The sequence below is a fragment of the Urocitellus parryii genome, chromosome 9 (genome assembly GCF_045843805.1).
Source record: "Urocitellus parryii isolate mUroPar1 chromosome 9, mUroPar1.hap1, whole genome shotgun sequence".
Classification (NCBI taxonomy): domain Eukaryota; kingdom Metazoa; phylum Chordata; class Mammalia; order Rodentia; family Sciuridae; genus Urocitellus; species Urocitellus parryii.
In genome coordinates this window covers 90,884,404-90,910,806 of record NC_135539.1, presented here as the reverse complement: position 1 = coordinate 90,910,806, position 26,403 = coordinate 90,884,404, and the positions used below count along the sequence as shown (strand labels likewise).

At 41.2% G+C, this 26,403-nt stretch overlaps 1 protein-coding gene across 1 annotated transcript; it reads right to left on the bottom strand.

The window, feature by feature from the left end:
- Positions 1–1,592: 1,592 nt before the first annotated feature.
- Spmip3 (sperm microtubule inner protein 3) lies at positions 1,593–23,362 on the bottom strand. Its single transcript, XM_026390779.2, has 5 exons — positions 23,307–23,362; positions 13,636–13,731; positions 8,426–8,598; positions 1,796–1,892; positions 1,593–1,650 (listed from the first exon to the last, which is right to left on the bottom strand). Exons 1-5 carry the CDS (start codon positions 23,360–23,362, stop codon positions 1,593–1,595), a joined length of 480 nt encoding a protein of 159 aa, XP_026246564.2.
- Between the last annotated feature and the right edge of the window lie 3,041 nt (positions 23,363–26,403).

Genomic DNA, 26,403 nt, shown 5'->3' with positions numbered 1-26,403 from the left:
TGGACATGTGATAGTTCATTTTAGTGTGTTGACTGGACTAGGGAATTCTCAGTCCATTATTTCTGTGTTTTATCTGTGAGAGTATTTCTGGAAGAGATTAGTATTTGAATTAGTAGACTGCGCAAGGAAGATTGCCCTCACCAACATGGGAGGACGTCATTGGGTCTGCTGAAGCCTGAATAGAACAAAAAGGGGAATAGAAGGATGAATTTGCTCTCTGCTTGAAAGAGGTTCTTTCCTGACCTTTGATAACAGTGCTTCTAGTTCTTAGCTTCAAAGTTGGACCAAGACTTACATCATTGGGCTTGGATTGGAACCATTCCATCAAATTTTTTTTTTTAAATTTTTGTAGTTGTAGATGGATAGCATGCCTTTATTTTATTTATTTTTATGTGGTGCTAAGGATGGAACCCAGTGCCTCACAGGTACAAGGCAAGCGCTCTGCCACTGAGCTACAGCCCCAGCCCCTCCACCTTGCAGATGAGCTTTATGAGCCTCCAACTTGCAGATGATAGATTGATCATGGGACTTATGTACTTCCATCATCTCATGAGCCATAAATGAATAAATAAATAAAACATTCAGTTTCTCTGGAGAACCCTAACTTAAGCTGTTTTGTTATTTATTTTATGTTCTTTTGTGTCTCCTGAATTCTCTTTCATCTGATGTCATTTCTTTTTAATTGAGTCTTTGTTTTTCTTTTTTTTTAAATTTTTTAGTTGTAGTTGGACACAATACTCTTATTTTATTCATTTATTTTTTATGTGGTGCTGAGGATCGAACCCAGGGTCTCGAACGTGCGAGGCGAGCCCTCTACCTCAGCGACCACTCTACCGCTGAGCCACAACCCAAGCCCCCTGGGTGTTTGTCTTTCATGTTGCATTATTTTTTCAGATCACTTAATGATGGCTTGGCTGACAGTGTCAAGGACTAAGGCAGTGGAAAGCTATATGGAACTGTTCTTGGAAGAAGTTTATTAACCCAAGGCTTTATTCCAGGATGATTGAGTAGGAAGCCAATTAGTATGCTGGAGAATTCCCTAGTGGTCAGAATGTAAGATTCTTTTCTCTGAGATCATTTCTTTAAAGAAGACCCTCTGGCTTTTTGCCTGTGGAATTGATGCATACTTACACCAAGCTTTCTTCTTGCTGCCATAGGGATGTTAAAACTTGTATACACAGACAGTCTTCTTTTCAAACCCTCCCTGCCTCTTACTGCAGACCTGTGCTTTTCCTGGATTTCTTCATCTAGAGCCCCTTCAGTTGTTTTCCTACTTGGCTATATACTCCAGGTTCTCCCCCCACCCTCAACAATGATATTGAGCAGATGCAATTACTATATGTTCTTACCTAGTCTCACATATTACCATTATAAGATGGTTTGTCTGCATCATCAATGACTGGTATTAGTCATATGACAAGTTGTCTTCTTTTTTTTTTCCCCTTTCTCTTTCTCTTCTCCCTCCCCTGCTTTCTCCCTCTCCCTCCTCCCTCCTTTTTTTCCTTTTTCTGTGTTGCTAGGGATCAAACCCAGAGCTTACTCAAGCTAGCCAAGTGTTTGAGCTATGTACCCTTAACCCATGACACATTTTCTTAAGGCAGGATCTTGATTCCCAGTTGTAGGCTGATCAACTTAATCTGAAAAGAATTTGTAACATGTAAATGTTTTAAGCTTAGAGCTGTTGTATACACACTTAAATTAAAAATAGTTCTACCATCAGTTTATTTCAAGAGTCTTCTAAGAATGTTGGAAGTTATTTTGTTCCAAGGCCAGGGTTATTTTAGTTTAAAAGTATCTTTCGAAGCCACTGTTGTCTTCATAACAGTAGAACTCTGGCACTGAATTCAGTGGTCTAGGATTCAGTGAAATGGTGGCTAATTTCTGGTCCCAACCTGGAATTTAAAACAAATTAATGATTTATTATAAGATTACTCCTTAATTTTAACACACTGTTATTTTAGCAATTGTGCATAATAACATAATAATTTATGGCATGTAAGGCAAAGGGCTGTATTTAAAATATGGAAAAAGGGACTTAGTTAGCCAGAAGATATTTCTTTAGCTCAGTCTCCAGTTAAGAAGCCTACTTTTATACCAAAATGTAAATAAAATGAATAAATCACACAAATTTGCATTTTGACAGCCTAATTCTAGACCACCTCCCCCCTAGCCTTTTAGTACTACATTATCTGGGAACCACTTTGTATCAAACTGCTGCTGTTAGCACAATGCTAAATTCTTTATACATATATCTCAGTTCTAGTAGGTAGATATTATTTTTTATCCTTTTTGCAGGTGAGAAAATTGAGGGTCAAAGAACCTAAGGGTCACGCAGCTACTAAAAGCATTTATTTTTAGTTTGGAAGAATGATCTTTAATTATTTGGTCCCAGGGTTAGTAATTCAGGGACAACTTTCTTCTGAGGGATGACTCCTCCTCCCAAGCTGTAAGTTCTGAGAACAGCCTGCTCTATATCCTCCAATGTGGCCTGCACATAGTCAGTGCTTAATAAGTGTTTCCTAAGTAAATAAATGATGTGTGTTGAGAAAGAATTTTAATGGAGGAAGATTTTTTAAAGCAATAAACATGACCTATCATGCATAGTCTATGTTTATTCTGTTCCTAAACAATTTGCCAAATTAGAAACCTCAGAGAAGGGAACATGAAATGCAAGAGATTACTAATCTACACATGATTTCAGCCCTGAAAAATCTAATCACAGGGCTGGGGGTGTGGCTCAATGGTAGAAGACTTGTCTAGAATGTGCAAGACATGCAGATTGAACCCCATGACTGCATAAATAAATAAATAAATAAATAAATAAATAAATGTAAAAAGAATCTAATCACAAAGACTGGCCTAATGGTGAAGCTCAACAACCCGAGGATTAGATAAACAACTTAATCTTGCTTTCTCTTATTCTGTGAAAAGTCCTTCCCCAAAACTCCTGAAAGAGTTTGTGCCTTGATCTGAATATGTTTGATTCAGTCTCTGCTCTTTTCTCTACCAGTGCTCTGACTGTAATGTTCTTCTCTTAGGCCTCTTATGTACCAACCTTTTGCCTGCCTGTTGTTTATAAAACAGTTTCCATCTAAGTATCTCTCAAATCCATCTCAGTCTTTGCACCGATACAACCCATCACCAGGTGCCTGAATCATTGGTTCCCAAACTTGGCTACACAATGGAATTATCTGGAGAGTTTTAAAAGCTATTAATGCCTAGGTCACCCCAACCACCCCCTACTGGGTGGGTATAGTCTGGGCATCTGGATATTTTGAAAACTCTTCAAGTGATATAGCCAAGATTAAGAACCTCAACCAAATCACAACAATTGGCTCTCCATAGCCAATCTTTGGCCTACTCCATTCCCTTCCCTACCTCTCCTTTTCTTCTTCATGGTTAGGGTAATCTTTTCAAAATGAAAATTTCATCATTATCTCTATTCTTTTTAAAACTTTTCAACTGTGTCCCATTCTGAGGCTAAAGGCCCCAAACCTGAATATGGCCAGTAAAGTCTTTCTTATTCTGCTGAGGATTGAACCTATGGCCTTGTATGTGCTAAGCACACACTCATCACTGAGCTATGTCCCCAGATCTCTTTATTTTTTTAATTCTTCAAACATGTCATGTTCCATCCCAACACAGGGCCTTTGCACAAACTACTCTCTGTGAATGTGTTTCCCTTCTTGCCTAGTTAGCTTATCCTTCAGCTCTTGGCTCATTTCCCCAGGGAAACCTCCTGTCTACTGTATGCCATTATAGCATCCCATAAACTGGTTCCCAGCATTTATGGAGGGTAGAACCTATGGCTACTTCCATGCTAGTTCTACTAAATCTCCCTGAGTGTAGAAAACTTGTGTCTGTTTTCAGCTCACATTAAATTGTGAAAAATAGCACACCAACTGGCATTCACATAGGCTCTCAAATTATTTACTGAAGGAATAAGTATGAATAAATAAAAATGTGCCTAACATCAAATCTGTTACCAGTCCAATCTAATGTCACCTCCACATCTCTGTAGAGTCCATTTATTCCTTTTCATCTTCTCTGCTGCTATGAGCCATCATCATATCTGGTCTAAACCACTAAATAGCTTCCTCAGTGGTCTGCATACCCTCCCTCTTGTCTCTTTCCATTGTCTTAACAGCACCCAGAGTGATCTCTCCAGAATAGAAGGGGTGAGGGAAGAATGCATGCCTAGCACACGCAAGGCTTCATCCCCAGGACCATCCTCCCCCAAATTTAAATAATATATCACTCTTCAAAATCCTTTGATGACTTTCCATCGCTCTTGAAATAAAATTCAATCACCTAACTCACTACCCACCAAACTACAATGGCCTTCTTTCTGTTCCACAAATCTGCAAGACTTTTCCAGCTTTCAGGATCTGGCTTTTACTGCTCCCTTTGCCTGAAGTGTTCTTTATATGACTCATTCTTATTTTTCAGGGCTCAGCTAAAATTATGTCGCGTTTTCCCTGACAGCTCTATTTAAAGGAACTTCCTTCAACTGTGCTCATCACCCTGCTAATTTCCCTTATAGCTCTACCAAAATCTATAACTTAAAAAAGTGTATCTGGCTATGTCCTGTGTCCTCCAGCAGAATGCCAGCTCTCTGGAAGCAGGTGTCCTGTCTATTGTGGTCACTGTATCCCCAGGATAGCACAGCGTCTCGTTTATAATTGGTGCACAATAGTCACACTGTGTTTGCCAGCTTCTGAGGATTATCTGTGCCTCTCTCACCCGACCTTAGTGGTGGCTGTATGTGACTAATAGGATAAATCAGAGGTGACAGGGTATGACTTTTGAGCCTAGGTTATAAAAGCCATTGCATTTTGCCACCTCAGTCTTGAATCACTCATTCTAAAGGAAGCTGACTTCCAAGCCATCAGCACACTCAAGCAACCCCATGGAGAGGCCCACATGGAAAAGTACTGAGGCCTCCAGCCAACAGCCAGCTTGACAATGCTGTCACTAAACCACCTTGGGTTGGATCCTCCAGCCATTAAGCCTTCAGCTGAGACTGCAGCCACACTGAATTCTGACTGAAATCTCGAGAGCCTCAGCCACCATTGCCCACCTGAGCAGTTTTGGAATTCCCAACCCATGGAAACCCCTAAGACATTAAAAAAAAATCATCATTCATGTTTTAACCCACAAAGTCTTGGAATGATTTGTTCCTCAGCAATAGACAACTAATATGCATTCAATCACTGACTCAATGAATAGAGCAGTGAATATTTCAATATAAATGACACTGGAGTAAGTCAGGCTTCAAACCTCACTAAGTAGGGGATATCCAAAGCTGTTCTTCATCTTCTGTTGCCTAGCCTGCACTTTATAGCACCATATTTTCAATTGTTTACAGACCCCAACTTGATCATATCTGCCTCAAACCACTATTTCTATCAGAGGTACCAATAATCTTGCAAAAACAAGAGGCTGTGGAGTGATCTTTAGTTCTTCTCTTGCACATTCTTTATTAGCACCATCTTTCCTCACTTCCAGTGCTCTGCCATATAAATCCTCACTCCATTTCTACTCAAACCTTCCCAGCTCAATTTACGAGCACTGTCTTTGGAGTGTGGCATATCTAGGTTTGACCTGAACTGACAACAGTTACTTGCTCTAGTAGGTTGTTTTTTTCTTTTTGGTCCTGGGGATGGAACTCAGGGGCACTCTACCACAGAGCCACATCCCCAGCCCTATTATATTTTATTCGAAGACAGGGTCTCACTGAGTTGTTTTGCATCTCGCCAAGTTGCTGAGGTTGGCTTTGAACTCTCGATCCTTCTGCCTCAGCCTCCTGAGTTGCTGGGATTACAGGCGTGCACCACCATGCCCAACTTTTAGTAGGTGATTAAGATCTCTAATATACCTACTTCATGGAGACATTTACAACTAGTGTTAATGATGAGCATACATGAATGTCACTTAGCACAGTTCCAGGCATGAGATATTTTAAATCCTAACAACTATCTTAAAGGTAGACTTCGAGTCTCTATTTTACTGAGAAGCAAAAAGGTTCAGAGAAGTTGAGTATCTAGCCCAACACCACACAGCTAGAAGGGTGCCAGGCCTGCGGCACTATGATGCCTGAATCCTGTCCCCCACTTCACACCATCACACGTGGCACCACTGCAACAGCTTCTTGGCTGCTCTTCTTGTCTGTAGCACCTGCTTTCTCTACCCTGTCCTGAGCAGAGCTGGGTCACTCAGCTGACTATGACTCTGATTGTCCAAATTTGATTTTCCCTAGGCTTCCAGGGAAAAGTCTTCTCCCTTGCCCTAGTCAGGCCAACATCCTCCCCCAGTCCCAACAAATCTCACCACAGCATCCACTGTCCCTGGTGGCCCATCCCAACAGACCCATCACACAGTCCAACTCAGGCCCTGTTCATGCATGCTGCATTCCTAGCTGAAACCGGCTGTAGTGAGGCTCCAGTAAACTCATCTTTGGACTCCTACTTCTTTAGTTGGTATTCGGTCATTCTCTAAAAGATTGAGGTCCTCTTCCCTATTGGACTGTAAGGTCCCTGTGGCTGAGATCATTGCCTGGATTTTCTATTTATCTAGCAGAGGACAAGGTACCTAGCAGATGGTAAACATTTAACTGTTCTGCTGAACATTCATTTGGTTTTGTAGATTTGGAAAGAATTAGAAACTGTCTTCTGAAATAAGTGAAGGAGAATACCTTTTGTATCTATCTAATGAGGTTTCCTCCTAGCAGAAGAATTATAACAAGGGTCCAGTTTTTGTTTTTTGTTTTTGGTACTGGGCATTGAACCCAGGGGCACTTGACCACTGAGCCACATCCCCAGCCCACTTCTCTCTTTTTTTTTGTATTTTTATTTAGAGACAGGTTCTCAGTGAGTTGCTTAGTGTCTCGCCTTTGCTGAGGCTGGCTTTGAACTTGCCATCCTCCTGCCTCAGCCTCCGGAGCAGCTGGGATTACAAGTGTGCACCACCATGCCTGGCAAGGGTCCAGTTTTCTCTTGTTTTGGAAATCCACTGGATTCCCTCATGCAACAGATTTTGCACTTTTACAGTCAGTCTGTAGGGCAGGAGTCCTACTGGCACATCCTGAACAACCTCTCCTCTCCACCCCTCCTCACCTCCCAGGCTTCACACTTTCTTTAGCCCTAAGCTATACCCCTAGCCCCCTTACTTTCCTTTACCACAACCTCCTCAAGGGGGCTCTGCCACCCCCACCCCAACCACTCTTCACTCCCTCCCTGCCCCTCCTTCTCTAAATGACCTTCATCTCAGCCCCTATCTTTCTTCTTGGCTCTCACTTCCCTCCCTTCTCAGACTCCAACCTTCTCCTGCTTCCAGAACCCAGCTTTGCCCTGCTTGTAACCTCTTGTCAATCGCTGGCCCTATCCCAGCTTCATCTATTGCCACCTAGTCCCTGGCTCAATTCTCCCAAGACTGGCCTGTCTCTGCCTGGCTCCCACTCCTCCTGATGCTACTGTTGGCTGTTCCCTGGGGACCTGAGATCCAGCTGGGGCCATCTCTCTGCCCTTCCAGCTTATTCCCGCTCACTCTGGGAGGAGTGAGGGAAGGCTAAATCCTTTTTCTCCCACCATTTCTCATGTGACTCGAATTAAAGAAAATTGTTAAATAGTAACTCATGCAGGTGACACTCAGCTATGACAGAAGCACTATAGCTTCACAGTTGGCCACATTTGGGAGTGAAATGCTCTGGGTCCTGAATCCTGCTGATCTCACCTCCTGGCTATGTGGTTTGGGGCTAGTTAATGAATGGTCCCTGCAACTTACTGTAAAATGGGATGGTAACACCTCAGAGAGCTTGCCGTAGGACTAAGTATGTCCTTGACACCATGTAAGAGCCCCCAAAATGTTGGGGTTTGTTCATTTACAAAGTCTTCCAAATGAGTTAATTCATTTAACAAACAAAAACCCAAAGCACTAATGACTATGTCAATAATATTAAGCTGGCATCATTGTACACTGTCAGGATCCCTCTGCCCACCTGCTGAAACAGAGAAATACAGTGAGGGGAGTTGGGAATTTTTGAACCATGCTTCCATATATGTCAAGTAATTGTCATAACATCATTTAAAATAGAGAAAGAAAAAGAAGTTCCCTCAACAATGTGTTTAGGCCCACTCACAATTTGTGGTGGGACAGGGACTCAGGGCTCAGACTGGAGTCTGCTTCCTAAGAAGGACACTTGCAGATTTTCATCCCTGAAGTCCCAGATGCAGGGAGCCAGGAAAGGAGGAAAGGAGGAACCCTCGGCACCCCTCTAACTTCTTTTTGCATCCAGACCCTCACATACATATCCCTGCCCCCAGCCGGGTCCTAAACGGGCTCTCTGAGTCAGCAAGCCCAGGGAATGTGCTGATCTGTGGCCCAGGCAGGGTTAACTCAGTGGTCAAGATCACTTGACCTGACTCACCAATGTCGTAAAATGGCAGAGAGTAGCTTCTCTGGTAAGTGGTTTCCTTATACCACGAGTCGACAGGCTTCGAAAGACTTTTAAAACAAATATATCGAATGAGCGTTTGTTGGTCTAATTGAGGCTGATACGGAGTTTTTCTCTCGGTTGGAATTGCCAAGTCTATGAGTGGTCTAAATGTAAAGAGAAATAGTTGATGAGTACCCACTGGAAGAAAAGAGGTCCATTTTCTCATCAGCCACAGCCCACTCCCTCGAAGTGATGTTGGGCCTGCCAAAATTGCAACAGATAGTGCAGGGCTTTCAGTTTCCCTTTAAGCATCCTTCCTTCTCCTCCTCCCCAGTGCAGGTCACAGAAGAGAACCTGCATCAAAACCTCCACTGACTCCGCCCACCCACAGCTGTGTCCTGTGGGCCAGATAGACCCCCCACTCTGCCTTTGCCCATTGTAATTTTTCTATGCATGTTTGGGTCCTTCAAGAAACCAATGAATTCTTTTAGGTGGATCAGCACAGTGGTGCATCTTGGTGTTTAATAGGCCTCAAATTAATCACAACCTTCTTGTACCTCTATTATAAACACTCTCCAAAGTCAAAAGTAAACAATAATCAAAATGTAATGGCAAAATACCTTCGGGTACCCTCATGGGAACCTTCATTATCAGTATAGTATTTCAGATATGAATGTAAGTATACATTCACCTACAACTTTGGTGATATGTATTAAGACCTTGAAAATAAACTTATATTTTGTCTCAACAATTCTAGCGATTAGGAATGTTAACAAAGACTTAGTTCTAAGAATGCTTACAAAGTGTTTTTATAATGATAGAGAGAGAAGAACTTTCAGGTAGGAAAAAAAAAGGAATCAGCTGAAGGGATAGAGGTGCCAATCACCCTGATCTGACTATCACACATTGTAGACATGTATTGAAATATCACACGGTTCCCATAAACATGTATGACTACTGTCAATTACAAATGAGGATATATTTTTAAAAAGAAAAATAGGGAATTATTTAGTCACTAAGATAGACATATAGAGAGAATGCCATACCACCATGAAAACTAATGCAGTAGAATTATAATTTTGAGATGGAAAATGTCCACAATATATTATTAAATTTAAACAAAGGTTTTGATTTGAGTTATGCATTTTAAATAGATGAGTTGTATGGCATATAAATTACTCCAATAAAGCTATTATCAAAGAAAAAAGGTTCCACAATACCATTCCCAACCCTATCTCATCCTATTTTGGATGATTAGCTCTGGTGATTAGCTCTGGGTGATACCATTATTGGTAATTTTCAATTTTTTATTATCAATGTCTTCCTCTTCCTCCTCCTTCTTTTTTATTTTTGAGTATTGAATCCAGAGGTGCTTTACCACTGAGCTACATAGCCAATCTGTTTTATTTTTTATTTTGAGTCAGGATCTTGATAAATTGCTGAGGCTGGCCTTGAACTTGGAATCCTCCTGCCTCAGCTTCCTGAGACACTGAAATTACAAGTGTGTACCACACAGACAGCTTGCCATCAGTATCTTTTAAATATTCTATTAAATATTTTTTTGTGTATGTGTATATGTGTATGTGTGTGTGTGTGTGTGTGTGTGTGTATGATTCTAGGGATTGAACCCTGGGGACTCACTCATGTAGACAAATGCCCTACCACTAAAGTACATGTTTAGCTCTTTTTATTTTTTATTTTATTTATTTATTTTTTTAGAGAGAGAGAGAGAGAGAGAATTTTTTTAATATTTATTTTTAGTTCTCGGCGGACACAACATCTTTGTTGGTATGTGGTGCTGAGGATCGAACCCGAGCCGCACGCATGCCAGGAGAGCGCGCTACCGCTGAGCCACATCCCCAGCCCCTGTTTAGCTCTTTTTAAATTTTACTTCAAGACAAGGTCTTGCTAAGTTGCTCAGGCTGGTCTTGAACTTGCAATGCTCCTACCTCAGCCTCTTAAGTAACTGAAATTGTTAGGTGTGCATCATCACTGTGCCAGGCACACACACACACACACACACACACACACACATACACACACACCATATATATAATTTATATGATATATTATAGTATGTATTTATATATGCTAAAAATAAGTGAGGTGTGCTGCTATAGATGTAAAGTATTAAATGTTGACTGTTATTTTGGAACATCTAAATTCAATCAGGATTGAGTAGGATAGTCTTATATCATTTACTGTGACCACATCATACAAAGAAGTGATCAAAACTACTCAATAATAATAAAAATGTTGGGGTTCAGAAGGTGTAGGTCAGTGGTAAAACACTTGCCTAGTGTGCATGAGGCCCTGGCTTTCATCCTCAGCATAAAAACAAAAAAATTCATAATCTTTTCCTGATTGTGTAAAAACTTGATTGCAAGGTGGAAATGGAGTGACGCTGTCTGAAGTTTAAAAAAAAAGGCAAGAGTAAGAATCTCACCGTGCCGTGGGAAACCTGTTGAATGGGTGAGAGTGATCTGTTGTGGATGGGCCTGGAGAAGCATCAGGAACACCCACGCACCTCTGCTTGTTCTTCTTTCATGCTTAATAGGTATTTGGCCTTGTGAAGTGGGTGCTTTAAGTGGTGGATGGTAGTACTCCTTTTCCTATGGAATGAGTCTCCTGCTGTCCCTGCTGTCAATGAGAACATTAGCTGTCTGGTGTCTGTATCAGTTTCCTGTGGGCTTGGGTTCTGTGTGACCATTGCTGTCAGTCTGGTCACTTCTGTGCCACTGGGGGTTCTGATCCTGGGGACCACCCCCTAGATCTTCTCCTGATGAACTGCCAGCTTGCCTCCACCTTTGCCTGGAGTCTTTCTCAAGAACTAGAACATTCTACCTTTTCAAATAACACAACAGCACCCTTCTGACTTTCACTCAAAAGACTGTAATCTAAAAGGCCACGTTGGTGGAGGAAGATATTTGGGGAAGGTAAGCCATTAGACAATTATCAGGTGACACCACAATTACAATAACTAGATTTAGATACTTGCTTCAGGCAGCACATATGCAACAATGGAAGTAAAGCATGGCTCCTGTGCATAGACTGACCTGCCAATTCATGAAACAGTCCATTCTATTTTTAGGATTTTTTTTTTCATCTTGGAACAAAATTGGACATGAATAATAACTTTCTTGTTTTAAAAATCCTCCTCCCCCAAATACTCCCTCCAAAATGCACCTAAGAATGGTCTTAAGAACCACAGTATTTCCTGTTTTGGTAGCATTTTGTTTAGATTTTTACTTTTTATTCTTATTCTTCACTAGACACTTAATAAACTTACAGATTGACATTTGCATCTTAATGCTGAACCTTGGCAGGCACAAGTCTTGTAAGAGCCAAGTAAAATCAGGTTCCTTTAATAGAGCCATGCCCTGGTAGGACTGATGTTTGGGCATTAGTCAGACGGGTTTTGGTGGTGGTGGAGTGGTGGTGGGCAGAGTAAGGACATTGTCAGATTGCACAAAGAACAAACTCAGAGGGTGCCCCTGTGCCTTGCACAGCTCTGGCTCTGGGTCCTGTTTCCCTTCTTGTCAGTACCCTAGTAGAGGATGTCGCTGTAATGAGTGGCATGCCTGTAACCCAAGCTACTTGGGAAGCAAAAGCAGAAGGATCCCTTGAGCCCAGCAGTTCAAGGCCATCCTCAGCAACAGAGTGAGTCCCTCTCTCAAAAACAAAACAAAACAATAACAGAAAACAAAAGTACAGTTGACTATAATTATATGAGTTAGAACTAAGAGCCTTGAACTGGGAATGGGAAAATAGGGGTAAATTCAAGTATAACATTTATACTGTGTGACCTCAGGCAAGATGTCACTTCTCTTGCTATTTTTCATTCATCTGATTGGACCAGGATGACCTCAAAGTTACTTCCAGTTTGATCATATAAATATAGACTATATGCTGCTCCAAAGTATGGGTGCCATGGATCTTTTCTCTCTGCATGGAAAATAATTGGAGTTTGGCTACACCAAAGTCAACTGGGAGAGGAGAAATCTGTAACATATACTAGATGATGAAGTTGGGGTAATAGTAATCGTATGTTGAGTGCTTAATGTGTTATGGAATTTTATATCCATTATTTTGTTTAGCAGATTAAGGCAGTTGATATTGAGAAGGAATGAAGATTGCCTAAGATCAAACAGTTCATAAGTTACTCAAATTGCTGCCTTTATAGTTTCCTGCTTCCCTAAGCTGAGAGAGAGAGAGAGAGAGAGAGAGAGAGAGAGAGATCAAAGTACCTCTGATTTTAGTTTTTTTCTTTTTATGAAAACCAGACCTAGAAGGGCAGAAAACATTTAGGTCAAATTTGTAACTTTACTGAGAAAGAAACTGAATCTCAGTAAGTTTCAGTTATTTGGCCAATTGGAAATCCTAAAGACATGGGATTTTAAATAATGATTTAATAAAATTCTTTGTTTATTGTTGATTGTAAAAACAACGTGTGCTCATTAGAAAAAACATTGAAAGCTGGATGTGGTGGCACATGCCTGTTTTCCCAGAGACTTAGGAGGCTGAGGCAGGAGGATCATGAGTTCAAAGCCAGCCTTAGCAATTTTGAGACCCTGTCTCAAAGTAAAAAATAAAAAGCGCTGGGGTGCAGTGCACTGATAAAGTGCCACAAGTAACCTCCTCACTACACACACAAAAATCAAAAAAATAAAATAAAAGAAATAAAAAAATTGGAAAATAAAAAAAGATTAAAAAGTAAAATACAAAATACTATTAATCTTACCACTGATTTAAAAAGACATTATTGGGTCTAGAGAGTGTAGCTCAGTAATAGAGCTCATATTAGCATGAGTGAGGCCTTGGGTTTGATGATCCCCAGTGTAAAAAGAAAAAAAGAAAGAAAAGACCTCCTCACCCACTCCCAACAACAACAAAACCCAACTTTAAAAAAAAATTTATTATTTTAAAGTTGTAGGTGGACACAATATCTTTATTTTACATTTATGTGGTGCTGAGGATTGAACCCAGTGCCTCGTGCATGCTAGGCGAGCGCTCTACCACTGAGTCACAATCCCAGCCCCAAAACCCAACTTTTTTGATAGTTGGTGTATTTCCTTCTAAATCTTTTCTACCATGAAGTAGTACTTGTTATTATTGTTACCATTATTAAGATTATGTCACCCATAAAAATCATTTTAGCTTTGGTGACATTCTTGGAAATTAATACTTAGGAGGTGTCCCACCTGGGTGTTTTCTTCACACTATCATCATAATGAACTCTTGCCAGTTGCCCATGGTAGTAGCCTCGGAGATCCTTTCCTCTGTGAACAATGAAGTTACTATGGAGAAGGAAAAGAGTTGATTTTTAAAAAGCAGTTGTTACAATGAGTTCTTTAAAGGAAGAACATTGGCAGTTATATGATAGAAATACATTTGGATTTGGTCCCCTGTTCCTGGCAACTAAAACCTGCAAAATTTCCTGACAGTGTCTGACATAACGAAGTCCTTCCACCATACCTGAGTTCATGGCACCTGCAGGCCTCCCTTCCCCTCGCCACAACCTCCAAGATCAGTTAAAAAAAAAAAAAAGTGCAATTTATTTTCAGGATTCATAAGGAAATACTTCAGATGTCAGATATTAGGTTCAAAATATTAGGAAAAAGAAAAGGATATATAAAATATGTAGGACAAATGTTGATAATTATAGAAATAAGGAAACAAATGGACTCATTATACTATTTTTTCTACTTTTGATAAATTTGTATATTTTCCTAAGTTAAAAAAAACAATAAAGGAGCTATAAATAGAGCAGCACTGTGACATCAAAGCATGAGGTGCTCATAAGCCTGGATGAGGGACTCTCCCCCACCTGGGGCCACTGGTTGTGAGGAAGTTTTGAAGCATAAACATGAGCTAATGGGGTGAGGGCTGGTGGGGAGTGTGAACATGAGATGATTTTGCCAACCAGAATATAGTGATGCTGCGGTTTGGATGTTAAATGTTCCCCAAAGGTCCATGGATTAAAGGCTTGGTCTCCAGGAGGTGGGGTCCCTAGGTTATGGGAAGTGTGACCTCAAAAGGAATCGTGGAACTCCATCTCTTTCCTTTCACCTCTCTTTTGCTTCTAGCCATGAGGTAAGCAGTGTACTGCACTACACACTCCTTTGCCGTTACCATCTGGTACACCTACCAGAGGCCCAAAGCAACAGGTCTGCCCCATATTAAACTGGACCCTCCAAAACAATGAGCTAAAATAAATTTTTTCTTTATAAATTAGTTATCTCAATTGTTTTGTTATAGTAACAGAAAGCTGACTAATACAAGTGGTGTCAGGGAAGACTAGGCTAGAGGGGTCATGGTGCTCAGGTTTATATTCTGAAATGTATCTTATTTTATAATAAATTACATTTCCTTTTATAGTTACAATACTATATTGATATTTTAAAATTATGTATAGGTACATTATATTATTAATGGATTTTATTTCAAAAATATGCCAAGACATTGCAAAATATTTGTTATAAAAAGACAGTGTTGTCCCAATTCTTTTTCTAATTGAAATTTCTTCAACCAGTGTGAAGAAAACTTCTTCACCAACTCTTTATTATGCAGAGTTGAATTATAGAAGCAACATTCAAGACAGCATTTTCTTTTTAAATTAAATAATTAATTTATTTTACAATAGAATTCATTTTGACATATTGTACACAAGTGGAGCACAATTTCTCATTCCTCTGGTTGTACATGGTGCAGAGTCACTCCAGTAGTGTAAATATACACGTATATTGGATAATAATGCCTATCTCAATTCTATTGTCCTTCTCATCCCCACAATCCCACCCCTCCCCTTACTCCCCTCTACACAAATCAAAGTTCCTTCATTCTTCCGTATCCCCATCCCCCCACCCCTCTAAGAATCAGCATCCACTTATCAGAAAAAACATTCAGCTTTTGGTTTGGGGGGATTGGCTTATTTCACTTAGCATAGTATTCTCTAGTTCCATTCATTTACCTGCACATGCCATAATTTCATTCTTCTTTGAGGCTGAGTAATATTCCATTGTGTGTATGTACCACATTTTCTTCATCCATTAATCTCTTGAAGGGCATCTAGGTTGGTTCCATAGTTTAACTATTGTAAATTAAGCTACTGTAAACATTGATGTGGCTGTGTCCCTGTAGTATGCTGATTTTAAGTCCTTTGGATATAAACCAAGGAGTGGGATAGTTGGGTCAAATGGTGGATCCATTCCAAGTTTTCTGAGTGGTTACACCAATTTGCAGTCCCATCAGCAATGTATGAATATGCCTTTTCCCCCACATCCTCGCCAACACTTATTGTTGCTTGTATTCTTGATAAACGCCATTATGACTAGAGTTAGATGAAATCTTAGAGTAGTTTTGATCTGCATTTCTCTAACTTCTAGAGATGATGAACATTTTTTTCATGTTTGTTGATCGATTGTATTTCTTCTTCTGTGAAGTGTCTGTTCAGTTCCTTAGCCCATTTGTTGATTGGGTTATTTGTTTAAGTTTTTTTAGTTCTTTATATATCCTGGAGATTAGTGCTCAAGACAGCATTTTCAATACTGAATAAACTTGTTTTCAAAGAAAGTAAGTATTGTGTCTGAAAGTTTGAGAATCACCTGATGTCAAGAGTCTTTGTAATATTTTTTAAAAAGATTAATGACATGGTACAGAAAGATTTTCTCTGATGGCAGTGGTGCTAACAAATTGAGAATGCTTGGAAGTGAAGGCAATTTGGCTGTGACATCTGTCACCCCACCGATTGCCAGGGTTGATTCACCTGATCTGGCTAGCTAAGTGGGTGTTTCCTTCCTCCCTCACTTCTCCATGTGTGTCCCTCTTGAAGCAGTGTACTCAAAGAGGAGGACCTTCCCAGAAGAGGACCGTTCTTCAGTCAAAGGCATTTGAGTAGCTGCAATCCCCTGCTAGAACTTCCAGACAAGCTCTCAAATTTGAGAACACTCTGAATAGAAGTAGAAAGACTATTAGGATATGATGGAATTCTGAACAATGTGGTGGAAATGTATATGGAGATGATGGATTAATAAATGTCAAGAGAGTGACGTTATGTGCTACCACACAAAAATGGTAACCGAGGAAGTGCATTTTTTTAATTACCTAAATTTAGCTATTCCACAATGTACGTGTACTTCACAACATAGTGTGGTACAAGATAAAAACACACAGTGTTTTCTGTCAATTAAAAAAAGAGAATAAAATTTTTTAAAAAAAGAAATGTGGAAGGAGGGGGAGAGAGAGGACTGGTTGGGGATATTTTAGGGGGTGGGATTAAGGATAAAAGAGAAGTATCTGAGACAAGGAGTTGAGAAGAACATTGCCATTTCCCCTGGAGGAGGAATGTAGGAAAGTGTCCATCATTGGGAAAATGTCATTATAGAGTTTGTGATGCCTGGATAGGTGGGGTCTTTTTGAACCCTCCACAAATTCTGAGCACTCTGTAGATGCCATGAGAATTCATACAAAAGGAGAGTCAGTTGAAAGTAGCACATGGCTTGCATAAATTAAGCTCACTAAACATATATTGGATGATGCATGCAAGCTATGCCTTAGGTTTAGTCAACATTTACTGAATGAAGATAAGGTACCCTGAGCTCTGCTAGGGTCTGCAAATACAAAGCTAAAAAGCAGTCCTGGTTCTCAAAAATCTTCTTTACATGCTGAAATAGTGACCCAAATGAAAGGCCAATGGGGCATCAAGGAGGAAGAGGTGTCTAGGGTTTGGACAGGAAAATAGGACTGGGAAGATACTCCAGGTGAGGGGAATTATAGAGGCCAAGAGACAGACAGAGTTTGGTATAGAGTAGAGTGTGCAGGGGGGTGTGTTAGTCAGCTTTTCAATACTGTAACAAATACCTGAGATAAATTAACTTAAAAAGAAGAATGGTTTATTTTGGCTCATAGTTTTGGAGGTTTCAGTCCATGATCAGGTGGTTCCATGGCTTTGGAATCTGAGGCAACGTAGCAGATCATGATGGAAACGTAGTGGGAGCAAAGCTGCTCACTTTGTGGTGGGTGGAAGGAAGAAGAAAGAGGAGGGACCAGGGTACAAATATCTCCTTCAAGGACATTCCCTCAGTGACCTAACCTCTTCCCACTAGACCCCACCTCCTAAATGTTCCAACACCTCTCAGTATGTGTCACAGACTGAGGAACAAGTCATTAACTCTTGGGCCTTTGGAGAACACTGAAGATCCAAGCTATAACAGGGGACCAGAGTGGGCCTGTCAAGTTTGAAGGGCAAGTGCTGAGCAGGGCAGCTGTGTCTGTATCTTTGTCTATGCAAACAGGACCTCAGGGAGTTCTGATTTTCAGAAAAACCACAGGCTGTCTGGGCCTGCCCAGTGGCTGGGATAATATGACTGAACCCTGAATAGTAAATAACGGCAAAGGATTAAGTCATACAAGGAAAGAGAAGTTGGCACACAAATAGGGAACAAATGGCATTTCTGAATGCATGGGAGTCGAGACAAAGCTTTCTTAAGTGCTCATCCAAGCAACACCTTGGAGTTTGTGAAGAATCTGCTGAGGTTCCAAAGGGGCACTGTGGTCTCTCACATTCTGCTTTTGCAGTAGGTTGTGTTTTGCCTGTGGGTTCTTTGCTGGCATGCATCAGCAAATGCCAGCGAAATACAGGCTAACGAACTAAGTGCTGCTCCCTAGGAGCAGTGTGTAAAGCTGTTGTGAGAATTGAAAAGCCTCCCCCAGCACCAAGTAACATTCCTGCGGTCCCTTGGGTGTGTCTCTTGGTAGGTCTCAGTTGGAGTGGAGAGAGTGGGAAAGTGCGTATTATGAGGTGGCTATTGGAGGGAGGGCAGGCAGGGTGGAGAGGTGGAGAGATTTGAGAAAGGATGGTACACTTTGCCTCCATCTCTTTGGGTCAGTTTTCCAAGCTGCTCCATATGACTTTCATCTCAAACACAACAGCTACCAATTGATAAATGTAAATACCAGTATTTTGAAGGAAAACTTTTACCTCCTAAGGAGAAATGCTTAGCTGGGACAGTACCCAGCCTGTCCTCTAGAGGTTAGATCTGAGGCAAAAATCGATGGATCTAAGTGAGTGCATGAACCAACTTTCCAGACTTGGCTTGGAGCCTTGCCCAGGGCTCTGCCCAGACCAACTCCTATTGACTTGGCTTTCAAGATTTTTGAATTAGCTGTAGAAAGCACTTTCCTTTGCCTAGGGTGGGTGCAGGCAGTCCAGCCGAGTCCAATACCATCGTGTATTATTTATAAGTCGTGACAGCTTGGCTCTTTGAGATGATGTGTTCAGTTCGCAGAAGAGCAAACCTATTCCCTGGGAGGGTGACTGTAACTGGAGCAGGATCTGAGTTTAGTCTCAGACAAAATTCAATATGCACAGGCAAGGACAGAGGTGCTCATCCCTCCAGAGGCTGGACCACAGCGTGAGGTTGCCTGAGTCAGTGTGACTCTGTAAAGAGAAGTCTTTGCACCTGGGCTGTACCTCATGCTTTATAAAGCACTTTTACAGAGATGATCTCATGTTAATTCTCACAGTGACCTTGCAGGTAAATATTATTAACTTTCTGTGTTTTAAGAGTAAAAAGAGGCTCAGGGAGGTTAAGTGAACTTTCTAAATATCACCCTAGTAAATGCCAAAGCCATGAATCAAACTCAGTTCCCTAAACCCCATGTCACACCCAAAGAGTCATCTGTGTGTGTGCACGATGAAAGGATGTTCATCCTTTCATCCAAAAGAGTTTGTCACTATTTCTGTATGAACTTGGTGATTCTCCTACTTATGGATAGACAGCAAGTACTATGATGTAGCAAAAAGAAAGGAAAACCAATAAAGACATAGCAACGTCAGATGGGCTGTTATTCCAATTTAATAAAAAGTACTTATGCAAACTCTAATGTGACTCCAGTATGCTGGGTACTAGGGACACAGTGATGGTAGGTAGACATGTTCTGTTCACCCAAAGTTCCCCATCTGGTAATGAAAACCGCATTCAGGCAGCTAACTAATCATAAAGAGTGTGTTGAGTACTATAACAAGTTGGGAAACTAAGGTTTAGAGGGAATAAGTAATTCAGCTAAGGCCAACCAAATACAGAAAACGGGATTAAAGGCAGGGATTGGGAGACCAGTAGTCTATCCTATTGCCTCCCAGGCTCTACTGGTTCCATACTATCTCTTCAAGGAATGAAGGAGCCTCAGATTTCTCATTATTAAAATAAGCACAATAACTATCATTTCCATTAAAGGTTACATGAGAGTAAATGAGATATTCGTACTTGGCGAGTAAAATGTTCCATGTTAGGTATTGCTATCTTCCCATGCAGGATGAGCTGATCCAACAGCTGCCTCTGGATATTTTAGAGACTGAGAGACTGCTCCAATTGAAAAAAAAAAATATATTTTTTTTTGCTAGGTATTGAACCCAGGGCCTCAGCCCATACTCTAATGAGTGAGCTATACCCACAACCCAATAAATATTTTAAAAATCCATTTAAATATGACACAATGTTGCTATCTTTTATCTTCTGCACCACACTAAATGTAATGCACTTGAAATGATCTTTTCAGGAACATCCTGAACTCCAAAAACCAATGCCACAAACAGCCCTGCCCCTGAATGACAGCTCTCCAGCCCGTGGCTTGGATTTGGTCCCAGTTAACAGTTGCATTTAATACTATTCTTTTAATGAGAATCATATGTGGTCCGAATTACTTGTGAGCCATTTAATATTTATTTTTATTAGGTGCCTCTACTGGTTTGCAATTCGGTTTCTCCTGGTATGGTAGAGTCCTCAAGGTTAGGCATTTAAAGATGAGTTGGATGAATGCTATGCAGAAGAGCAGAAGGCCAGGCCCAGGTCCTGCCAGTCACAGGAGGCCAAACCACAAATAAAGGACAGAATAGTTTTCTCATTCATTCTTTTTAGTTTATTCAAGAACTGTACACAGAGGGCCTACCATATGTGGCTATCTGCTAAGCAGAGGTAATGATAGTGGATTTCAGACAAAGGTAAGCAAACCCCACATCAGCAGGGCTAATCTGGAGATGTAGCAAATTGCAGTGAAGTCAAGAAACAATGGTGGAGCCCAACCAGTGGGTATAAGACCCATCACTGCCAAGTACTATGGGACCTTGGGATAATCACTTACTCACATGATGTTTCAATTTCCTCATCTGGAATTCACAGTTGTTGCAAAAATTATATGAGATAATATGTAGTCAGAATAATGTCTGGCACACAATAGGAGCTGTATGAGTATTATCCTTCCAGTGGTGAGAAAGGAAGGAAGTAAAGTAATCGGAAGTTGTGATATCGGCAATAAAGAAAAAGGGTGTGAGGTAGGGGATAACAGAAGTGGAGAGGTAGGCAGAGGAAGAAGGTCTCTTCTAGCCAGAGGGGCCAAGCAATGGCTGTCTGACCAGTTAGCAACAACACTGAGACATGCTGGGTGAAAGGGTCGGGGAAGGGAACAGTCTAGGCAGAAGGAAGATGCTATCTGAAGCCCCCAGGTATGAAAGAAGCATGGCCTGGAGAAGATTGAAGAAGAGATAGGCAGGGGTATTTTCTTATAGGCCACAGCAATAAGTTTAGATTTTATGATAAATGCAGTGGGTTGAGCCATTTTATTCAAGGTAGGGCTGTGATCCAATTAACATTTTATGAAGCTCATTCTGGGGAACAGATTGTTGGAGGGGAAGAGTGGGAGTTGTCATAGATAAGCGGAGAGGCAGTGGTGTTCTGGCCCATGTCAAGGCAGTGAGCTGGAGTCAAACTGATGAAATATGGATCTGGAGTGTCTTCCAAAGGCCCATGTGTTCGAAGTTTTGGTATCCAGCTGTGTTTGTCAGCTTTGTTGCTGTGACAAATACCTGGAAAAAAACCAACTTAGAGGAGAAAAGATTTATTTTGGCTCATTGTTTTCAGAGTTTCAGTCCATGGTCGACCGACTCAAGGCAGAAACATCATGATGGAAGGGCATGGCAGAGCAAAGCTTTTCGCCTCATGGCAGCCATGAAGCAGGGAGAGGGTGGGAAGAAGTCAGGGAAGAGAAAAACCCTTCAGGGCATGTCCCAGTGACCTACTTTCTCCAACAAAAGTCCCACTCCTAAAGGTTCCACCACCTCTCACTGTCAATGAATCACGAATCCATCAATGGTTAATCCCGAGGTCAAAGTCTGATAATCCACTCACTTCCTTAAATCCCTACCTCTGAACATGGCTATGTTCAATACAGAAGTCTTCAGGAGACATTTCATATCCAAACCATAAAACCAGCTCATAGTGCTATTGGAAGATGGTAGAACTTTTAGGAGGTGGGGCCTCAGTGGAGCAAGTTAGTTCATAGGGATTGTGCCTTTGAAGGGCCCTCTGTCTTCTTCCTGGCCACCATGAGGTGAGTAGCTTTCTCTGCCATATGCTCCAGCCATGATGTATGGTGCTGCCGCAGGCCCAAAGCACAAGGCCAACCAACCTGGATTGAAACCTCTAAGACTGTGGGCTCAAATAAATCTTTCCTCTTTATAAGATGTATATCTCAGGTGTTCTGTCACAGGGATACAAGGCATTCTGATGAGAGATCTGTCCTCCTGGACATAGAATTGATGTATCTTGCTGAGGGATTGGACCTATAGTTTTTGACAAAGCATAAGGTAGGCATAGATGTGGCCCCCAGTAAGCACTGCAGGAGAAAGGTGGGGCACCAGCTATACAGGGTGCAAGAAGAGATGGAGCTATTGGATCATGCCTCCCCTCTTATGGCTCTGATAATAAGCACAAGTGAGCTGGACACAGTCCAGTGGGCCCCAGGGCTTGCTGCACTCTGTTCCCCCAAACCTCCAGGCTCCTCCAGACCCAGTGACTGATTTGGCTCCCTGAAACACCAAGCATTAGAAACCAACAAAGATTTGTTTCCATTTTCTCCAGGAGACAAGACCACAGCTAAATGGGCCCCACAGGAGACAAAACAGTCTTACCTACCCACAAAAAGACCAAGGACTTGTGGGGAGGGAAGAATCAGGAAATACTAGAACCAGTCCCTGTTCCTCTCTACCCTGTTTCCTCCTTAGGTAGATTTCAGGGACCTGTGCTTTTTCTGAAAAGAGGATTCTTAAGAGAATTCCATTCACCCCTCCTTTGGTAACTTATGAGTTCAAAGGACTTCTCTATTGACCAAATATTGTTAAAATAATTAAACACTGAAGTAAACATAAAGGTTGCTCAAATCCACGAAGCCAATGAGGCTGACCTGAAAGTCTCACTGTGTTGCTCCCCCAGAGACCTGAATTACAAATCTCGGTAGAAGGTGAAAGACAGTGAGGTTAGGATTTACAGATTGTTATCCAATACCTCTCAGCAAGATGAATTCGGCACAATAAAACATGTATAGGGCTTTTTATTCCTGTGCTAGAGATGATCTTGGAGAAGGAGTGAAATTCCTCCTTGGTTTCCATCTGTGCAGTCAGCTCCCATATTGCAGAAGCACAGGGGTGGTCCAATTTACCTCAAGCAGAATAAAAGGCCCCCATCCAAAATTTGGGTCATTCCAACTTTTTAAAAGCCCTTCCCCAGAGAAAAACCCAAATCCTCCTGATCTCTTGGAAATTTGGAGATACCTATTTACTTGTATTCTGCAGATTGTATGGGATTTCTTTTTCTTTTCTTTTTTTTTTTTTTTTTTACCACTTTCCCTAAATCCAAAGAAGATTCCTCTGGCAGCAGTTGTTTCTCAATAAGGGAGCAGCAGGGTGACAGATCCTAATAGCTTTTTATTTTTTGTGGTACTGGGGATTGAACCCAGGACCTCACACATGTTAGGCAAAAGCACTAGGTGCCTGCCGGCCTTGCCTCAGCTCTGGAAGGCTGTGCACCTGTAAGATCATTACCTGGGTGGAATCCCTGGGCGACGGTCAACAAATTCACGTAGTCGTATGGCAGTCATGATGGATGGGAATCTGAAAAAAAATATATAGAATGAAATTTAATATTGTCAGTTTATACACATTTCCAGGTATAAGCTATTACTAGTGTTTGGATCTGGAATGTTTCCCAAAGACCAATATGTTGAAGGTTTGCCAGCCTTTGGTGCTATTGGGAGGTAGTAGAACCTTTAGGACGTAGGTCCTAATGGCAGGAAGTTAGGTCATTGGGTGCCTGCCCTTGTAGGTGTTATTGGAAACATGGCCCCTTCCTCTTTCTCTCTTTGCTTCCTGGCTGCAGTGAGGTAGACAGGCCTTCACTATGCACTCCTGCCATGATGAACTATGCCACTACAGGCCCAAAGCAACAGAGTCAAGTGGCCATGGACTGAAGCCTCTCAAACTATGAGCCAAAATAAACCTTATCCCTTATTAATTGATTATCTCAGGTATTTTGTTACAGTGTTGGAAAGCTGACTAACACAGCTATCTAACACCATAAAGTCCATCTGGAAAGAAAAATTGTAATAACATTGACATAGTAGAAGGTCTATCCATATCCTCTTTTAGGGAAGAAAACAAAAGAAGACTAGTAAAGAAGCAAAAAAGAAGTGGAAAGTATAAGTGAATAAGTACAGGTATGCTTTTCTTTAAAAACAAACAAACAAACCTGTTCTTGAATGTTAGTTGGGCACAGTCTCCTTTCTCACTTCTTAGTGGGCCTTCCTGCTGCACAAGCTTACAAATAAGCACTACCTTTCCGAGAGTCTCTACAACTAAAATTCTGAATGTGAATTTTTGTCCTTCAATCAGATGTGTTTGCATGGACTTGGGAAAAGAAAATGAGGCAGAGAAAATATCTTGCTGCTTTGACCCATTGGCAAGAAAGGCAATAGTGGTTGGCATTGTAACTCAGTGGTAAACTGCTTTCCTAAGCACATGTGAGGCACTGGTTTTGATCCTCAGCACCACATAAAAATAAATAAAATAAAGGTATTTTGTCCATCTACAACTAAAAAATAGGTTAAAAAAATAAAGGCTATAAAGATATGATGGTTTTCTGCAGCAGAAATCCAGTGTCTAATCTCTAGCTTTGGGGATGTCCAGATACAGTTGCTACAAAGACAGTGACTGAACCGCATTCCACTGTTCAAACACCAGATTCATGGGTGTGCAGAGGGAGCTGTAGTGGTATGGTAGTGGCATTGGGAGTGGATTCTTGAACTTGATTGTTCTATAAGCAGCTTCCTCATTTTTGTGGAATTGTTCTAGAAGATTCTTGGAGGCCCTACCCATTCTTTCCAATGATTTTGCAAACTCTTCATTCTCTGTTTTAAGCTCCATTCTATTTCCCATACTGATTTCAGACTTAAACATGTATTGTTTCTTGTCTAACATTTCATATTATGTCTGATTATTTACCAGAGAATAGCTTACCACGAGCACACAACTGTAATTAAATATTCACACACACACACACACACACACACAAATCCATAATAAGAAGGGAAACTGGGGAGGAGGACAAAGATATGAGAAAGCCATGCTCTTTATAGAGTATCTTCTGTGCCTTATTTTGTGCTCTATGTATATGTTACATTTTCTATATATGAAGACAGCTGGGCTCTGATTTACATAAATATGGCAACCAGCACAGCAGAAGAACATTGGACTGAGACTCTTGTGGCAGGTCATTTCCTGGCTATGCATATTGATTACAGAACCTCTCCAAGGATTAAATGAGGCAATAATGTGTGTGAGTGTTCTGTAACCTTAAAAGCACCTTTAAGAAAGGAAAATATGAGTTTCTATTTAGAGTGTACATTATGTGTTGAATAGCATGCATTAGCTCCCATTAGCCTCCCAGCAACCCTGCAAAGCAGTGAAACTATTTTACTCACGAGAAAACAGGTACTAAGAAGTAAAGTAGCCTGTACCAGTTTACAGGGAAACCAGGATTAGAATCTTTTGGCTCCAGAAACATTAATCTTAACAACTGTGTTATATTTAAACAATCCAGAGCACTGAGACCATCAGCCAAAATAAAAGTAGGACTGTTCAAAAGAAGCTAAGAGAAAAGAAACCAGGAGGAAGGACTAGGGGAAAAAAAGTGTGTGATGTCTCCCTCTCCTGCTTTTTATAGTCAAAACTTAACTCACTGCCTACCAGCCAGCTCGCTGATTTATTTCACCTCTGAGGATCATTTTCAAGGCAACTTGGACATTTACAATGACATTACATTCTAACAGAATAGTTGGCTATCCATAGAAGCCTCTTCATTATATAATGTATTTTTAACCTTTAGCACTGCTGTGATTAGTTTTTTTTTAAAAAAAGAAGGAAGAGAGAACAAAAGAAAGTTTGGTTATGCACAATTGAGTTCTTGTGTAATTTGCTACAAACAGAAAGCTTTGTGAGGTTTTACTTCATTAGAAGTGATATGCTAGAGAAAATCTAAGATATCTAGGACATCTGTGCTCCAAAGACAGCACTGATATTGCCCTTGATGATACAGGGATTGCTCAGGGCCTAGAAATTCTGAATCAGCATTGTAGGTTGCCATGCTTTGGCCATGCCACACAGTCAGTTTGGGAGGAACCCATTGACAATTGTTTCTGAGTCTCAGATGAAATTCTCAGAATAATCAGAGACCCTTGTCTGATTGTAGTTATAGATCTGACATTGTTGAGAGCCACAGCTGAAGCGCCCCAGCAAACTTCCAGCTGATTGGCTCACAGTGGCCCCAGCAACCAGCTGATTGGCTCCTCTGCGGTGATGCTCATCGGGCTGTTTCCCGGCCCTTTCAGATCTCAGAGCTGCTCATTGGGGGACTCTTTTGGCTCCGCCTATGTGACCCAGCCAATCTGCCTCAAGAGCGGGAAGAGATTGGAGGACTCGCAGGGAGTGCCTGAGGTGGCAGTTGGGCTCTGAGGGAATTCCTGAAGAACTCATGTGGTGGGCGTGTGTGTTCTAAAAATAAAGTTCCTTCATGTTTGATAAGTGGCTCGTGAATTGTGCCCAGCCAGACTGGCATGACATTCTGCATCTCTTAAACACATAAGAA

Excerpts from the sequence above, each read along its gene's own strand:
- Spmip3 (XM_026390779.2), bottom strand. The coding sequence starts at position 23,362 with ATGACTGCCATACGACTACGTGAATTTGTTGACCGTCGCCCAGGGATT. Across the intron at positions 13,732-23,306 it reads CGCCCAGGGATTCCACCCAG|TAACTTCATTGTTCACAGAG; the intron begins GTAATGATCTTA and ends CCTTCTCCATAG. Across the intron at positions 1,893-8,425 it reads TCTGCCATTTTACGACATTG|GTTGGGACCAGAAATTAGCC; the intron begins GTGAGTCAGGTC and ends TTTAAATTCCAG.